The 18,884-nt window shown below is 46.4% G+C and overlaps 2 protein-coding genes across 2 annotated transcripts in view; one reads left to right on the top strand and one right to left on the bottom strand.

Moving 5' to 3' along the window:
- The first annotated feature begins 181 nt into the window (after positions 1-181).
- On the top strand, positions 182-2,136 carry LOC106600790 (protein HEXIM1). The gene has a single exon (XM_014192448.2). The coding sequence runs from the start codon at positions 544-546 to the stop codon at positions 1,672-1,674; it is 1,131 nt and encodes a 376-aa protein (XP_014047923.1). The 5' UTR covers positions 182-543; the 3' UTR covers positions 1,675-2,136.
- Positions 2,137-5,850: 3,714 nt separating this feature from the next.
- LOC106600788 (rho GTPase-activating protein 23) overlaps positions 5,851-18,884 on the bottom strand; it is a 44,927-nt gene continuing 31,893 nt past the window's right edge. Inside the window, exons 9-26 of the mRNA XM_045716055.1 lie at positions 16,884-17,039; positions 16,041-16,152; positions 15,868-15,907; positions 15,478-15,615; positions 14,932-15,240; positions 14,632-14,693; positions 14,397-14,515; positions 14,151-14,269; positions 13,772-13,924; positions 13,387-13,465; positions 13,173-13,246; positions 12,913-13,002; positions 12,556-12,681; positions 12,358-12,399; positions 11,919-12,012; positions 9,429-9,460; positions 7,747-9,200; positions 5,851-7,277 (exon numbers count right to left, since the gene is read on the bottom strand). Of these exons, the coding sequence (XP_045572011.1) occupies positions 7,202-7,277; positions 7,747-9,200; positions 9,429-9,460; positions 11,919-12,012; positions 12,358-12,399; positions 12,556-12,681; positions 12,913-13,002; positions 13,173-13,246; positions 13,387-13,465; positions 13,772-13,924; positions 14,151-14,269; positions 14,397-14,515; positions 14,632-14,693; positions 14,932-15,240; positions 15,478-15,615; positions 15,868-15,907; positions 16,041-16,152; positions 16,884-17,039 (3,275 nt within the window). The 3' untranslated portion in view covers positions 5,851-7,201. The remainder of the gene's footprint in view (positions 7,278-7,746; positions 9,201-9,428; positions 9,461-11,918; positions 12,013-12,357; positions 12,400-12,555; positions 12,682-12,912; positions 13,003-13,172; positions 13,247-13,386; positions 13,466-13,771; positions 13,925-14,150; positions 14,270-14,396; positions 14,516-14,631; positions 14,694-14,931; positions 15,241-15,477; positions 15,616-15,867; positions 15,908-16,040; positions 16,153-16,883; positions 17,040-18,884) is intronic.

Consider the following 18,884-nt stretch of genomic DNA (forward strand, 5'->3'; position numbering starts at 1 on the left):
TATCCTAAAACTTGATTGGCTTAAACTTTCGATACATGCACTAGAATTGTGGGTTAGGTAGTTGGTCATGGACGGTCTCGCTAGTAATTTACCTACATTGGAACTACAGATACCACAAAACAAGTAGAGTCAAGAAAAGCAGCATGCGCACTGGCGGTGGTAGAGTTTATATAAAACCGCGAACTCCTTCTGTGGCCGCATACTGGACAGTCACTGTTGTGGAGATGAAATACGAACTTGAGAAGGATTGCTAGCGGCACCGAAATAGTTAACGTTAGTTCGCTAGCTAGCTACAGTAGCTCTGACGAATCATTCGAGAAGTAACAAGTGTTACCATTCATAACTTTGTTTTTAAGAGTAGCGATAGTTAACGTTTCGAAAGTTAGCTAAACATTTCTTGTCAAGTAAATGTTGCTCATATTAAGACAAACAGTATACTTAGCAAAAGTTCGCAAAATATATTTTAATTAACATTTAGTTTAATTCGCACAGAGACAACGGTTGACATGTGGTAAGGCGAACAGCCCACCAGCATACATCAGGATGACAGAACCGAGCATTGAGAAGACCCATCACCTGAAAACTTCAGATACCCCATCAAGTGGGAGAGGAAGAGTTGTGGAGCATCCCCAAACCAATGAGAGCCGTGGACTCGAGACTGGCGGTAGGGGGCGATATGGAGATAAACAGCAGCAAGCAGAGAGTGACGGCGGGGTTATCCCTGCAGACAAGTTGTGGCAAATGCAAGGCGGGCAGAGGGAGGTGTGCCCAAGATTCGTTGCCGGAAATGCACTTCCTAAGTGCCCAGCAGCAACACAGCCCTGCCAGGAACCTGGAGCAGATGCAGCCGGAGAGGGAGGCCTCGTAGCCCACGGAAATAGTGGAGATGGACCGCACGAGGAGACCCTGAGTCAAGTGCAAGGCGAGTGTGGGAAGAGGACCGACTCTGGCTCTCCAGCCGCCGGGGCAGCTGTAGATGCTCGTCAGGGCAAGAAGAAACACAGGCGTCGACCATCCAAAAAGAAGCGTCAATGGAAGCCCTATTTTAAACTGTCTTGGGAAGAAAAGAAAAAGCTTGACGAGCGAGAGACAGAACGGGCGTCCCGAGTGAGAGCAGAGATGTTCGCGAAGGGGTTGCCCGTTGCCCCCTACAATACAACGCAGTTCCTTATGGATGAACACGACCGAGAGGAACCGGATCTGAAAACCGAAAGTGGTCCCCGACGTCTGTTGGGGACTGGTGCTCGCCCAGAGGACTCCGCAAGTGAGGACGAGCTTTTCGATGTGGAGGAGGAGGAGGACTACGGCAGCGGTGGTGGCAGCGATGGCATCGGGAGGCCTGGAAACGCAGGTGGGGAGTTTCTTCAGAGAGACTTTTCCGAGACCTACGAGAAATACCACATCGAGAGTCTTCAAAACATGTCCAAGCAAGAGCTGGTTCAAGAATACCTGGAGCTGGAGAAGTGCATGTCCCGTCTGGAGGAAGAGAACACCCGGTTGCGGCGCGTAACCAATCCGGACATCACAGATGATAGCCAGGTGCCCCAGTCGGATTCGGCGCGGATCAGAGAATTGGAGGGTGAATTGGAGAGACTGAGGGCGCAGAACAGTGAGCAACGTCCGCATAACCAGCAGAGCAAGGAGCGGGAGCAGATTGTCACATTAGGTGACTAGAAATGGATAGAACCAGGTGAAATATGGAAATGAGGGGACTAAACAGGACTTTAAGAAAATTGTCACCAGTTTTATGAAATCGGTTTGTTAACTCTGGAAGGTTCAGTGACAGTCCGTAAATTGCGTTGCAATATTTGAGCTTTCTTTTCTATTTGGACTGTAAAGGCGCCTGTTTAAACTTTTTCAATAAGTAATGTATATATTTTAAATTATTTTCTTTTTTATAAAGAGAATGTATTTGGAAATACGTTTTTGTTTCCCTGGTATGCATGCATTAAAATACTCTATCCCACAATTTGTTAAATCAGCAGGACTATTTGTCCAAATGTAACATTTGTTAAAAAATGCTTCTTTTGAGAATTTCAAATAACTTTCCCAAAATTAAATGTGCAAATTAACATGTACGCAAACAATTGTTTTTTTTTTTCGTAGGGGGTAAATAAAGATTTTGCCTGATACCAACTAAGTATTTGGCTATTATCTGCAAGCCATTTTACAGCTATTGACTTACATCAATTTCTTTTCACTATTTAGGTAGAAGTAAAGTGATGGAATATGCTCAATACCCTAGTTTTTCCAGATTCATTCAGATGTGCCCTTACTATCCTACTATACTCTTAGATGAGCCATTACCAAATCAGGTAAGTTGTGACTGCTTCACTCATGATCACTATAGAAATTATATGCAGGTTGCATAATGTAACCCTTCGTGAACAAAAACTGCCAAGAATCTACAGTAGGCTGTATGTACACAGCCATATATTTAGATATGCAGGGTTGGGGAGTAACTGATTAGAAATACTTTTGAAAAAGACATCTACTTCTTGATTTACTTTTAAAAAACATTTTTGCTCAATGACATTCAATTCAGCATTGAAAAAAGGTGCAAGTTAAAGTTTGTTTCACCTGAATGAGTCTGACCACTATGCTGATCACACCAAATGCATTCGATAGCTCCTTTTAGACTTATTCTAATTGAGGGGAAGTAATCAGATTAAGTTAGTTTGGGTAATCCAAAAGTTACGTTGATTACAATGTTGGACAGGTAACTAGTAAAGGATTACATTTAGAAAGTATTTTTTATTTTAACTAGGCAAGTCAGTTAAGAGCAAATTCTTATTTACAATGACGGCCTATCCCGGCCAAACCCTGACGATGCTGGGCCAATTGTGTGCCGCCCTATGGGACTCCCAATCACAGCCGGTTGTGATACAGTCTGGAATCGAACCAGGGTCTGTACCCAACCCTGGATATATGTCTAGCTGTAGCTGATGGTTTTGTGAGGTCTCACGACATGATATCCTTACAAAAGCTATTTTGTACTCCAACGCTCAATAGGTCAGCTCTTGACCTGTCTCAGTGGTATGTGAAATGGACCTAATGTTGCAGGCTAAAGCTCATTGAGCACATGACTCCGACTGCTAAAATAGTCTTTCTAAACAAGGCAAGGGTCCTATTGGAGTTGCATTGCCCTACTTCCATGGTATAATTTGGGATATGGAACTTATTGGGCCAAGGGTGATCAACGAATGTCAGGGAAGAACTTTGTCACTTTTTCATTACTCATACAATTAGATTGAATTCAATGTGAATGTTAAGCCTACCATTCATAAACAAATCCAAGGCAGGTCAATGAAATTAGTATTTTTTGTTCTTCAGGTCCAAATCATTCTAAAGTATCCAACATTGAGTGTTGCTCAATTAAGTTACTTATGTATGAAACAGTGGCCAGGTAAAACAAACCAATGCATGGATTGCTGTCATACCTTGTCCATGGACTTACATGGTAAGGAAACCAATATGTAATTTGGGTGAACTATCCATTTAAAGAGAGGAAAGCTAATAATGAAAAATAGATAAGTAATGCTGACCCAATTAGCCTGGTTTCAGACTCAGAGATAAAATGTTGTCAAGAACATTGACACAAAGTTGGAAATACACTTCTGTGTCAATATATTCCAAAATGGTACATTTTATGTATGTTTAAACTATGATTAAATACCAAGATTGCAGCGATAAATTGTTGTATGATTTAATAAATTATTTAACTCTCGCTTTTCTCGTGGCCTACTTGGAATCCACACATTTTCCTGAGCTCCTCTTTCGACGTTGTATTGATCCTAATGTCTAGAGCTTATACTGGCAGCCATTTGACTGCTGCTACGAATTTTGATTTCAGTGATGGCTACAAGATAATGAGTAGGACGTGTATTTCATTTTCATGCTTAGTTTGCAACCGTATGCATTTGACAAATATATCCGTGGTTCAACGTGGGCTGTGGGCAGAGCAAATGAAATCGCTTACCAGCTAGAGCTGTTTGTGCTTAGATAGCTAGTTAATTGTTAACGTACCTCTGTTTAAAACGCAGGTTTGGTAACTAGCTATATGGCTGGTCAAAATATGCATATATTTACCATGCTAGGCCAGCTAGCAAACTAACGACTTCCTTGTTTTTAGCAGGACTTTGCTAACTTGTTAGCTAGCTAGGTTTTACGCAGATTTACACACTTAAATTCCCCCAATCAAACGAGGTTTACCGACATACAATACACTGAAACAAATGTATACACAACTTCAGGAATCTTAATTGAATCTGATATAATTTGCACCGATTTCGAGTTGTCAGGTCCTCTCTGGATACATGCAGGGAAGTGTGGTGCAAGACTGAGCGCTCTATAGCAGAATAATTATGGGTAATGTAGTTCCAAGGTTCATCCGTGATGAAAATAAATGTACAGCATTTTTTATTGTGGTGCAGGATGCATTGGGTGAATGCCAATCAGTGGTGTCACAAACCTGGTTCCATTTTTTTTGTTTGTGAATTCATTTTGTTCATGTGGAATGACATCCTTCCCAATTTCAATGAAATATCTGAAACTGTTGCCTGGAATGGCACATGTCAGCAATGATCACAGAATACTATTGACATTAAACATTTCCAAAATTATCAAGCAACTGCAAAACATTTTTTTTTAACTTAATTCTGTTTATTTACATCATATAACCTTGCTTTGAAGCAAAATGCCATTGAATTAAATGGTTCCAGGTGGATAACCTTTAGTCAGGAAATTTTCTTAGAAGATTGTTTACTCAAAGCAATTCAAAACGTACTTTACACAATACAGTATGTTACATATCAAGACAATATGTACAAAATATTATCAGACATAATAACAAACATAAGGTATATCACATTTCAAGAAACAGACAGCTAAACACACATTGAGTGTTGACCAAATTTTCTAAAATGTTTGTATTTATCTTTTTGATGAAGGCATGAGCAGTTTGGTTCAGCTCTGTTAAGCTCAGCTGTACGTCTCCTATTGACTGACAGTTTAAATGTATACAGTTAGTTCATCAAACAAAATCTAATGCAAATGAGTTGGTACCATATTACCCTGTTCTAGGTATTGATTACCCTTTACTTAGGCTTGTTATGTGTACCATACAAAACACTGTCCACATGAAAGAACCTCTGTGTGTGAGAAAAGCAGGTGAGAGCACTATACTTCCCCTCTCCTTACAGCATCAGGTATTCCGCTCTTTGTTAGTGCTTGTTACATGCAAACAGACTGCATAGACAAGTCCTTGGCCAGACACAGTGTGCTTTTAATGGCCTCCCAGAGAGGCTGCTCGTATGTATGATACACGTCTTTGGGTCAGCGGATAAGATGTAAGCACAGCAATGAGAAGAGAATGGATTCAGTCTGGCTTATAACTAGATGTGAAGGTTGAGGCTTCTGGCTTTGAGAGTCTGGAATAATGAGGGTTAATGGGGAGGTGAGGTCTGACCATGGCACTGCAGAACAAAAACACTCTAGAAATCAGGCACTTGTAGGGCAACTCTTGAGGTAAGACAAGACTAACTAAAAGTCAATGACATTTTATGATGACAAAAATCCTGTCAGGCAAAGGGGGAACCAAAGAATAAGTCCCATATGACATTGGTCGAGGGACAGTTAATAAAGAGTATTTGGGAAATGGAAACTCATCTTGGACCATGGCGAAGAGAATGGTATGTCAGTCTAGAAACACAGCAGACCCCAAAATGGCTACTTATGGTAACCACATTTCTGCAATCAGTCATTTGTATCCAGGAATTCTGAAGCACCCCACTCACAGTGGTTATTCACTTGAGTCTAACCTTATGGAAATGTAATATATGACATGAAAAATCATGTGTAGATGGTTTAATACTTGAAATATTCCTGATAATATAACAAATACAATATAATTGACAGACTTTACAAAATGTAACTTTGTGTAACATGCAGGTTGCATTTATAATCCTTGACGTTTAACAGGGCATGTTGTCAATATTTTGCGCTTTCTCGGTCACCCATAAAATGAAAACAAACGTTTCCTCTGGTACACATAGGCAGGTTTGGTCAAGCAAATTATTACCAACTAATACTTAATCCAATTGAAAAGACAGTTATGATAGAGTTGATGCAAGGACAGTATGTGATCGTTCTTTGATAAGAGAGCTGAGATGCATACAAACATTATTCTGACTTAAATTAGGTTATGGTAGATAAAGCCCTGTTTGCTGCCAAATAAGATAAGCATTGTCAGCATAAGGTAGATAGTAGTGTCAGCAAGGGGAGAGTACATTGCTTTCTTCAAATGCGGAAATGGATGCTATCCAGCCATGAAACGGAGAGGCATTTCAACGGCCAGAACTAAGGATTTTGACTGGAGAATGTTAATGTTGGATGAGTTATTGTATCTTTGCTAAATGAGAGAAAGTTTTTCTGCATAGTACTGTGAGTCACAGAGAAAGGCCATCTGTGAGGAAACAAGGAACAGGCTTTAGGATGTTTCTTTTTTGTTTGTTTTAGAAACAAGTACATCCGAGAAGTCAAATCACAATAAAAGTACTTATTCTTTTCATACAAAAAATATATATAGAATATTTACTGTATATAAAACAAAACAAAATTATATATTAAGGGAAACATTTCAAGTAACATCTTGAAGGAAATTATGGTGCACCTGTGTGCACTTATGTAAACCATAAAACAATTTTTTAAAATAAAGATAATGTAATATATATATTTACAAGGTTAACTTAACAAGGCTTTTTACAAATGTTACAAAATAGTTCAACACATAAACACCTGCACACTCAAACATACTCACGAGTATTGTCAGGCAAACACACATATGTACAGACAGACAAACATTAACGAAGACAGACAAACATCTTGGTTACAGACCACTACTGCTGTGTGAGCGTGTGTGTGTGTGCGTGTGTTATGTTATTTCTGTGTGTTGGCAACTAGATGAGTGTTAGAGCCAGTTGTTCTGTGGTCGTCATAGTAACAGAATATTAAGGAAGACTGATATAGAAGTCAGTGCTGGGGCCAAAGGTTAGACAGAGTTCTCCCTTAAAATTAACATTCCAATACTGCTTGTACTCTTCTTATAGTGTATGTGCTGATCTCTCAGCTAGTGTGTGTGTGTTTGTGTGTGTGTGAGTGTAAAAGACAGAGAGAGAGAGAGCTCACAGTCCTGTTGAAAGTGTCACTCTGTGAGGAACCCTGGGTAGGCTTGGTTTGGCATGCTCTTCCCTGTGCACTGGGAGAGGACAACCCACTTCCTGTGTCAGACAGGAAGCAACAGAGAGGACAGGAAGGATCCTATTATTCAGTAACACACTGTCTGTCTGCTGCCTGCATGAGGGAGAGTTCTTGGCTTTAATATCAACTGTGATGAGGTCTGTCTGTCTGTCTGTGTGTCTGCTGCCCCATTGCAGTTTTGCATTATTTTATTCTTTATTTAAAACACACAAAAGAAATAAGCTTTGGCAAATACTGGAATGCCCCTTGCCATGCAAACGGAGTAGACTGGAGTCCGGAAACTGTTCTCAGACCTGTCACAAGACCCCTTGTGTCTGTCTGTGGCTCTGCTGTCCACTACCCACTGCCATCATGCAACTGACTCGGGGTCAGCACTATCTGACCCTCTAACACAGTAGCCCTAGCTCAGCAGCTCAGGGGAGGGAGACTTTGAGAGGGAGGCCAGGGGCCTTGTAACTTACAGGCCTATCAGTCTTTGTCCATACTTACAGGTACTGATGGAACCTGGAGGCGGGTGCTCGGCGTGTGACGGGGGGATTCTGGCCCAGGGGAAGAGGGTGTCTTGGGTCAAGCTCCTGGTGGTCGAGGGGTGATCCCTGTGGTTTGCCCTGGTTGGAAGTGGCCAGTGACATGGGGAACTTGGTGGCTAGCGCAGGCCTCTTGTCGCCCGACTCGGTAGGTGAGACCACCACAGTGTGTCTTCTCCAGGCCCGTCTCTTCCTCCTCGTCTCCGGGGAGAGTGGCTTCCTCAGCCCCACGATACGCAGGTCATCAGCCGAGCCGAGCAGGCGCGCACGCACCTGGTCAGCCAGAGACCCTCGCCCCTGACCCATCCCGCTGGGGGTGAAAGAGGCAGCCTCGCTGGGGGGCAGGGCTTCTTTGGGCCGGGGTGGACGTAGGCTCTCCTGGCTGCTCCCTGAGGAAGGGTTGGTCCTGGATCGGTCCCTCTGGGCCCCTGGTACCCCGTCTCCCTCCTCTCCTGAAGGCCCAGGGAGGTCCAGCAGGTCCAGAGAATGAGCCTTGGTCTTCCCTCTGTCCTTTAGCTTCTTCCTGGCCAGCGTGTCACACTGGATCAGCTTGTGGGAGTTGAAGGAGGGCCGGGGGTGTAGTCTGTGGGTGGTGGAGGAGGAGGAGGAGGAGGGGGTGGTGGATCGCGCCCCACCCTCGCTCCTCTCCCCAGGGTCCTGAGTATGTGTGGATGGAGTGGGGGTGGTCTGCTGGGTCGTGGGGGAGACAGGGTGGGGTTTGTAGTGTGTGTAGAGGAAGCTTCGTTGTGCTGCTGTGGGGGGCTGTGGGGGGGTAGGGGGTGTGAGGGTGGGTGTAATGGATGCAGGGGGGTGTTTCTCAGGTCTCTCCTGGGTAAGGGAGCGCGAGGCGAATCCGCTCTCATTGTCCGTCTCGCTCACCAGCTCGCTGCGCTCGTCGTCAGCTTCATCGCACCGGCCCTCAGACGCCAGGCTCCGCCCCAGTGTGGAGAGGGTGGAGTAACCAGAGACGATAGAGCGAGCGTCCTCTGGCCCCCGCCACACCCTGCCCTTCACCTCTGCTGTCGCCACCTCTTCCTCAGGGAGCAGCATCACCGTCTGCCCTGCTTTCTCTTTCTCACTACCGCATGGCATGCTGGGAACTATCACCTCCTCTACCTTCTCTCTCACTCTCTCTACTACAGACTCTTCTTCTTCCTCCTCCTCATCATCTTCCTCCTCCTCTCCCTCTGCTCGTGGGGCGGTGTCTGTTCCTGCCACCACCAGCCCCGCCTCTTCTCCCTCCTCTGCCCCCAGGTGGCTGGCTTTGATTGGCTCGTGCTCCGAGTCGTCGTCTGTGCTGCTGCCCACGAGGCGGCCGTTGTGGCGATTCCTGCGCTTGCGTCCGGTGACGGCGGACATGATGGACAGGGTCAGAAAGTCCTTGGCAGTGAGGTCTCGCTTTGACCCCCACGACCCCTGAGGCAAAACAAAGTCACATAGGTCAAAGGTCGGATGATTTACACAACCTCAACCATAACTAGCTGGTGTGAAGAAAAATGTTGTTACTTGCTTCAGCTCTTTGAATGTTTTTGTTGTGGTAGTGAAGAAGATTATTTTGTGTCTGTGAAGGTGCCCTGTGTGATATGAGTGGCCAGATGTAAAAAAAAGGTGTAAAACAGCATAGTTGGCTATCTGAGGCCTTACCTTAGATTTAGCTGAGTCACTGTTGGTTGAGTCTAAGAGAGGACAAAGAGAGAGTGTCAGAGGGGAAGGTACACTGTAAAGTTGGTCTGTGTTACATCTGAGGGGAGGAGGAGCGTGAATGGCAGTGATGGGGGGGCACAGAGCTGCTGCTCAGAAAACAAACCTTTCTGCTATCTAGCTAGCTAGAGCTTTTAAAACACACCATTTTGACACTGTTATAACACAGGAAATATGACTGCTCTAATGTAACACCAATCCAAATTAGGAGAGAGTTGTAGATCCTCTGTGCCCACCCTCTACCCGTCACCTTCCCCCGGGGAACAGAACCTTACAGACACTGGTCACACACCATTAACACACAGAACAACGTGTCATCACAAACCACCGAATGTCATGGAGTTGATCAAACTGACTGGTATGTGACCAGGGTTGTTGGAGAGAGGGGCGAGGGTGGGGAAAAACAACAGCATTAAGGAATCACGGCAAACACTGATGACATCAACTGGTGAAGGAAGCGTCGGGAGGAGGGAAGGCAGAAAACAAGGTTGAGTAAAGGGTTTTTCAATCACCACACACTTGGTCACACACTCACTCACTACCGCTCACTCACTAGCTCTCACCCCCACTCACTAGCTCTTACTCATCAGCTCTCACTCACACTCGCTAGCTCTCACTCACACTCGCTAGCTCTCACTCTCACTCACTAGCTCACTGACACTCACTAGCTCTCTCTCACTAGCTCTCACTCACACTCATTAGCTCTCACTCACTAGCTCACTGACACTCACTAGCTCTCTCTCACTAGCTCTCACTCACACTCATTAGCTCTCACTCACACTCACTAGCTCTCACTCACTAGCTCACTGACACTCACTAGCTCTCTCTCACTAGCTCTCACTCACACTCATTAGCTCTCACTCACACTCACTAGCTCTCTCTCACTAGCTCTCACTCACACTCACTAGCTCTCACTCACTAGCTCACTGACACTCACTAGCTCTCTCTCACTAGCTCTCACTCACACTCATTAGCTCTCACTCACACTCACTAGCTCTCACTCACTAGCTCACTGACACTCACTAAGCTCTCTCTATCTCTCACTCACTAGCTCACACGGTCGCGCTCACACGGTCTCGCTCACTCACTAGCTCTCACTCACACTCACTACCGCTCACTCACTAGCTCTCACTTTCATTCACTCACACTCACTAGCTCTCACTCACTAGCTCTCACTCACTAGCTCACTGACACTCACTAGCTCACACGTCGCAGCTCACACGGTCTCGCTCACTCACTAGCTCTCACTCACACTCACTACCGCTCACTCACTAGCTCTCACTTTCATTCACTCACACTCACTAGCTCACACTCACTAGCTCTCACTCACAAGCTCTCACTAGCACCACTCACACTCACTAGCTCACACTAGCTCACACTCACAAGCTCTCGCTCTCACATGCTCACTCACATTCTCTCACTCAAATGGTCTCACTCATATATGCTCTCACTCAAACACACAGTCTTGTATAACTAACCTTGTGGGGAGACAATTCAGTCCCATTCGAAATCCTATTTTCCATAACCCTAACCTTAAAACCTAACCTTAACCCTAAACCCCATTTGACCTTGTGGGGACCAACAAAATATCCCCAGTTGGTCAAATCTTTTGTTTGTTTACTATTCTTTGTTTGTTTACCACACACACACACACACACACACACACACACACACACACACACACACACACACACACACACACACACACACACACCCCAGAGTAACACATGAGAGGTCCTATACAGAATGAGTGGAGCAGGTGAGGTAAACAGGACAGACAGATGGAGAGACCACTGTAGAGGGGCTTTCTCTCTCAGTGACAGAGAACACAAAGTCATTCATCCATTAGTCAGACTGGGTGACAGTACAGGGTCATCCTCACACACAACTCCTGCCTTAGTCAAGCGGACACTGAGAGGGAGCCGAGAGCAACTTCCTCTGAAGATGTTGACACATACCAAACACACCCACCCACCTTTTACTAACAAACACCATCACACCCAAACTCACTATTTCTCACGCACGCATGCACATGCACACGCACACACAAACACACACAGGAATTGGCAGGGGAAATCCCATCCTACCGCAGTGGCTGCTCCACAGGCTCAGCTAAGAGAGGGATGCAGCGATGTAGAAGAGAAAGTGAAAGATGAGTAATAAAGAAGAAAAGAAAACCAGGTGAGAGGAAAGAAGCACAGTCTAGTGATCGAAAGAGAGAAACTCGGCAAGGGCAAATCATTTCAAATGTATGTCATGCCTATATCCTGATTGTATGGGATTGGTTCAACTGTGTGGCTGTCAATGATTATTGACAGTCACTGATTGGCCAGTTCGGCCGCAGTATGAACCGTGATTGGTCTGCACAGGCTGTCAGTAGCTCAGTGCAGGTTGTGATTGGATGTATTTGGGCAGTGGTGGGCGGGCCCTCACCTGACGCCTCCCCTAGCAGAGCGGTCCTGCCGATGTTGGAGAGCAAGTGGTCGATATTGGGGGCAGGCACCAGGTCCTTCGTGTCTACTGGAGTCTGAAGGGGAGAAAGGCATCGAGTCATAAACAACACATGAACACTGGATTTAAGTCCTGCATCAGAATCAGTGACTGTGTCCCAAATGGCACCCCATCCTCCATATAATGCGCTATTTTTTCACGGCCCATAGGGCTCTGGTAAAAGAAGTAGTGCACTACGAAGGGAATAGGGTGCAATATGAGACGCAGGCAATGACGCATAGGCAAGATATACTGTATCATAGCACATCCTATTTGGGCTGTTTACTGGAGCAGATCACACTGTGAGCTCCAACATGACCGTGTGAACTGAACAGCTGTCCCCACATAGTTTCCACAGTTTGCAGAGTAAGTCCCACTGCACCTTCTCATCCTTGTCCAGGTCCTCACTGAAAAACCAGAGATACTGTGGGAGGAAACAGAGAGAGAGAGAGAGGAGACAGAGAGAAAGAAAATATCTGTGAGAAGATATTCCGACAGGGTAGCGCCAGCTCATCGGAGGAGAGTTAACATGAAGCCAGTAAACAGGTTTGTCATTGGTTGGGATTAGAGGCTCACTCACATGTTGGATGAGCGTCTCTACTATCTTGTAGCGGTCAGGCATGTGAGTCACCATGTCTGTCATGTTGTCTTCAGACGTCCGCACCAGCGTGGGCCCAAACACCAGGGCCAAGTTACGAGGTTCCATCTACACCCACACAGAAACAATACATCTCATTATAAATCCGGCTTCCTTCACCATCCGTTACTATCATCTGTTACTGTGACTCTGTAAAAAGTAGGGCACTTTACATAGGGAATAAAGTGCCATTGGGGACGGGACAAACGCCGGGCACTATATGGGGAAATAGGGTGCAATTTAGGACGCAGCCTATAATAAGCCGTTCGCGTTACAACACTACGATAGCCGTATTCAGACCTTGTTTTTCTCACAGTGGTCAGCTACCGTCTTCAGATGGCCAACCAGGAACTTGAGAGTGTGGTAGTAATGGTCCGGTAAGTCACGGATCTAACGGAGAGAGAGAGAGAGAGAGAGAGAGAGAGAGAGAGAGAGAGCGATAAGGAGAAATACGTCAACACTTCTGAGTATTCTGTGTAATCTGTTATCCCTCATCCTTCCAGGGAAAGACTATACCGGATATGCAAACAGAAGAACGGGTTCAGACAACGTTCACATACCAGTTTTTTCATGGTCTTTAGCCGGTCCCCGGCATTTTCCATCCGGTTAGCGTCGATGAAGTCATTGTACTTATCTGTGAGGATAAGAGTTACATGAACAGTTACAGAACATTGAAATAAAAACGAACATTCAACTGTAACTGTTAAAAGGAGGATGAATGAGAGTTTATTCATGCCTTTACTGACGGTTCATCTAACAAAAATGGGGACTCACCATCAGTGAAGAGAGGCTCCGGAAGTTTCCTGAAGAAAGACTTGAGCAAGCTGCTGATCACGTTCAGGTCCTGCCATTTCTGTGAAGCGGTAAGAACAGGGAGAGAGAGAGAGGTCAGAGGCAATACTAAAAGGGCCTTTCGAGACACGGTTGGATAGAATAGTTGATAGTCATACCATCCTTTCCCTTTGCTGAACATTTGTACCCCACTGATGCTGTTTAACACCATCCCACAGACGACTAGATATAGTGTCTCTATCTAATCCAGTCATGGATTACTGTGCCTATTGCTTACTGTACATTAGGTTGTGTGTGTGTGTGTGTGTGTGTGTGTGTGTGTGTGTGTGTGTGCCCGTGCGTGCGACTAGGGTCCTGCTCCGCTCACCTCCTCTGCAGGGTTGATGTCCGATCCCTTGTTGAGCTGGTCCTGAAGGCTGGACACCACTGCGTTGTTTCCTGGGACCCTGTAGATGCCGGTGTACTCCAGACCCATGTCCTCCACCAGCCCACAGCAGATCTCCACGATCATCGGGATGAACTGGGAGGACAGACAGACAGACAGAGAGGGGAGGGTCGGACAGGAGTGGACACACATACCTTACCAGCACACAGATACATCATAGTAAACAGTAGACACACACTGACCCATACATGTCCATATGCCATTCATTTTCAATAAATACTTTAACAGGGCATATAAGCACACACAAAATGCTACATTTACAGAATATGATAAGATTAGAGGAAGGGAGGCTCTGGCTGACCTTGTTGTTGGCAGCTGGCTGGCAGTCTTCTAGCCGCACTCCAAAAGCCTTGGGCCCTGACTTCTTGGACTTCTTCATGATGTTGATCCCCCATGGCGACTTAGGGGGGTTGCTCTCATCTGGGGACAGACAGAGGGACAGCGAGTCAGACAGAGAGAGAGACAGAGAGACAGAGAGACAGAGAGACAGACAGACAGACAGACAGACAGAGTCAGAACAAACATCCATTTCCATCCTGTCTCTGACCTTTGCCCTCAGGTTTGGGTGAGCGCGGCGCCCCGGCAGCGTTCTCCATCTTGGCCAGCAGGAAGGAAGGCTTGGCACGGGACACCCTGGGAGAGGAGTCCGGCTTGTTGCCTGTTGGACTGGAGGCAGGGGGAGACAGAGAGAAGACTGTTACAAACTGACTCTACCAGGCAGGACAAGCAAGATGGATGTATCAAACACTACTGCTGTATAGTGAGAGGCATGTGTCCCTCACCTCTGTTTCCTGTAGTCATTGAGCTTCTTACTGATCAGAGCCTGTCTTGAGAATCCCAGCTCCTGAGACAGACAAACACACGGTCCAGTCTCTCATCAATACAGCCTTATACACTGTAGCAACACCAGTGAAGAAAGGTGACATGTACAATAATGTTACAGGAGAGCTATAAACAGAAGGCAGTGTGGGACATAAGATATGAGGGTTGTAGGGTCAGAGTTGAGAGGTCAGAGGGTTCTAGGTTCAGAGTTGAGAGGGGAAAGGTCAGTTGAGAGGTGAGAGTGGTGCCATCTGACCCACCTCATTGTCGGTCTTGCTGTTCTCGCTGATGACCTTGATCCAGTCCAGCATGTCCTCTCTGTCCTCGGCCTGCAGCAGGTACTCACAAAAGTCCTGAGTGGTCAGACGCAGCGCGTGCTTACGCTTGGTCTCGCTGTACGCTATGTCCACCAGGCAGCCCCGGATGCTGATTGGCTGCTCCTCGTCGGCATCGCCTCCCAGAGTGGCGCCCCGCAGGACCGCCTCCCGCTTGTCCTTGTAAAGGAAGAGCGAATGGGAGCGCAACACCGAGAAGACCCGCCTCCACGGACGCATGCCGCTACCCACCTTCTGTAACACACAACGGAATGGAGAGAGTGAGAGACAGAAAGGACAGAGAGAGAAGAAATGGAGTGAGAGACAGAAAGGACAGAGAGAGAAGAAATGGAGTGAGAGACAGAAAGGACAGAGAGAGAAGAAATGGAGTGAGAGACAGAAAAGACAGAGAGAGAAGAAATGGTTCATTAAACTGCAGTAGGTCCTATTCCTCTACTCGTTCTTTCTTTCTTTCCTCTCCCTCTCTCTCACCTTGCCCTTCTCCGTCAGGATCTGTTTGTAGTGCAGCCATCCCTCTCTCCATATGTCACTGTAGCTGATACTGCCCAGCTCTGAGGTGGAGTGGCGTTTGGAGCGCGCCTCCTCCGCTGCCCCCAGACTGTCCAGAGACTAACACACACACACACACACACACACACACACACACACACACACACACACACACACACACACACACACACACACACACGGTCAAAAGTTACACACCACTCCGCGACAGATTTTTGGGATAAACACAGTAAAAAACTAAATGGTTTCAGACACACTCTCCTAGCTGCCAGAAATGGAAGGTCCTCTGCAATCTGCAGTGTAGTCACGTGTAGGGTACAACCAACTATTATTGTGAAACAAGGAAAAACTCACCCCATCAGTGAAGAAACTCTTCACTCTCTTTGGCAGCCTCCTACGGAGAATAAAACGGAGGGTTCATTTAAAATGACTACTGCAAGATTTACTACGAAATGAATTGATCATATGATTCAGATGAATCCCTCCTAATCGATTCCCGCGTCTCCCCCCGGTGATCCATTACTCACGAGAAGACGCGGCCCTCCTCTCTGAAGGTGTTGAGTCCCTCGTCACATGACTTGGAGCGCTCCGTGGTGATGGCTAGAAGATAGGAGGAACGGCGACTGGATTTAATACTGCCTGCTCAGTGGGAGACGGAGCGAGTGAGAGAGAGAGGGAAAGAAAGAGAAGAAAGTAGATGTAATGGTAGTCAGAGGATGTTAAGGAGTGTGGGGTTAACAGACGTGGGAGAGCGGTTGACAGAGAGGTGGAGGGTGGTTGGGTGAGGTGGCTGGGGTGAGGTAGCGGGTGAAGAGGTGGGCTGGCAGGATGGAGTCAGGTTAGGTTAGGTCTTCTCAGGTCACTTCGCTCACTACCGTCATGCAAGGGGAGTCGGTCTGTCAGACTGGACAGACTGGACTAAAGCTGGGTGTACGAGGACCACTGGACTTCATGCTCTAGTCTATAGAGAGGAAATGTGGACCCTATTGGTACAAAACACACTTTCTCCAAAAAGTAGAGAGTAACCCCATTCACTTCAATGACGCACATGCATCTGCCTAGGCAGTTAGTCCACCGAGGAGTGACTACATTTGCTTTAGGGCGCGCATGCATCTTACCAAGCACAAAGAAGTACACAAGGCCTATTTACTGGAGGCCATTATACCTCCTCGCCATGGAAAAATTGTCAATCAACTCATGCAGAGAAACAAAGGAGCATCCTGTGTACAGTAAGCCATTCTCTCCATAGATGTGGAGGTGGCATGTCTGCTAGCATGGTACCAGACACTGCAGAGAGGTGTGCCGGGTTCTGGTATGGCTGCATGCAGGGGGGTCGGTCCGGGGTAGTCCGGCTCAAGGGGGGCACTCACTGCAGTCGTGTGAGAAGAGCCTGGTTAGAGGGAAGGTGAAGGTGGGGGAGGCGGGGCTGGTGATGATGGCGGGAGCTGAGCTCATGCCGCTGGACACCACGGAGGAGGCGGGCACGTGGCGGGCACGGAGGTCAGCGCTGGGGCTCGTCGGCTCATCTGTATGGAGGGGGAAGGGGGAGGGGGTAGAGGGAAGGATAGAGGGAGGAGGAGAGGGAAGGATAGAGGGAGGATGAGAGAGAAGGATAGAGGGAGGAGGAGAGGGAAGGATCGAGGGAGGAGGAGAGGGAAGGATAGAGGGAGGAGGAGAGGGAAAGATAGAGGGTGGAGGAGAGGGAAGGATAGAGGGAGGAGGAGAGGGAAGAATAGAGGGAGGAGGAGAGAGAAGGATAGAGGGAGGAGGAGAGGGAAGGAAAGAGGGAGGAGGAGAGGGAAAGATAGAGGGTGGAGGAGAGGGAAGGATAGAGGGAGGAGGAGAGGGAAGGATAGAGGGAGGAGGAGAGGGAAGGATAGAGGGAGGAGGAGAGGGAAGGATAGAGGGAGGAGGAGAGGGAAGGATAGAGGGAGGAGGAGAGGGAAGGATAGAGGGAGGAGGAGAGGGAAGAATAGAGGGAGGAGGAGAGAGAAGGATAGAGGGAGGAGGAGAGGGAAGGATAGAGGGAGGAGGAGAGGGAAGGATAGAGGGAGGAGGAGAGGGAAGGAAAAAGGCAGAGGCGGGAGACAGGATAGGATGAAGGGAGGAATGGAAGTAGAGGGACGGTTAGGGAAGGGCGGAATCAAGGGTGAGAGGACGAGAGGGAGGAGAAGAGGGATAGAGGGAGGAGGGGCGAGGATTTGAAGGAAGGGAGAGCAATGAGGTACCACCACTGGGTTACTATAAAGGAAAAAGATACTGTTTTCACACGGAATGCTCAGCTTCTCTGAGAACCATTGACAAGACACATTACTACTTACTCACTTTCTTTGTCCTCCTAACACATAAACACAATGCCCACAGATTATAACATGTGTTCTATGAAGCATCCTCAAAGAGAAAGTGGAAGAAAATACTCAGAAAAGACTAAAGGCAAAACTGCAATTTAGAACTTCAATAACGTAACTGTAAATGAGCAATATTACAGCTCTATTGCGTAAAAACACACACACACGGACAATAGACAAAATAATAAGGTGGAAAGTAAAATGGCATAAAGGGAGATTAAACCAACACCCTACGCTGTACCTGTGTCTGCTGCCTCCATGAGAAGAGTTCTTCAAATGGAAACGGAAAAGGCTTCGGTATCATGTAAAAACGCTAGGTTTCAGTTCTTTATCAACTAGTGGGTTGAGAAGTATGTGTAAGGGTGTGTGTGATTCACTGTGTTCGTTTGTATGAGTGCATTACACACACAAAAAAAGGAAACTATGTCTTGCTTGCAGTGATAATGTCTTGGTTAGCTGCTATGCGTTTTCAAAATGAAAGCATTCATTCTGAATGACAGAAATACATGAAACAACCATAAGTAATATATCCAAGATCAGGGTTGGGGAGTAATGGATTACATGTAACGTGTTACATATAACCGATTACAAAAAAAAAACTGTAATCCGTTACGTTACCAGCAAAAATATTGTAATCAGATTACAGATTCCTTTAAAAAACTAGATGATTAGATGATTAAAAACTAGCTGATTACTTGTAGGATTACTTTTAAATTCAGAAAGGACGTTACCGAAAAAAAATCTTTATGACACCTTTCTGTTTTCTCAAAGACGTTGAAATCAGCATTGAAAAAGGCGCAGGTTTAAGTTTGTTCCACCTGAGCGAGTCTGACCACAAGTCAGAGACCCCTATGATGATCACACCAAATGCGTTTGATGGATAGCGGGAAAAGAGCAGGAATAGGCCTTGGTAGGTTTCAGTCCAAGCTGTCTTCCAATGGTGCGACTGCTGTCAGCATCCAAAGATTATACATCCTACTTGAATAAAGGCTTGGCGATAAGGACGACAGCAGCGGTGTAGCC

Source organism: Salmo salar, chromosome ssa03 (assembly GCF_905237065.1).
Source record: "Salmo salar chromosome ssa03, Ssal_v3.1, whole genome shotgun sequence".
Lineage (NCBI taxonomy): Eukaryota > Metazoa > Chordata > Actinopteri > Salmoniformes > Salmonidae > Salmo > Salmo salar.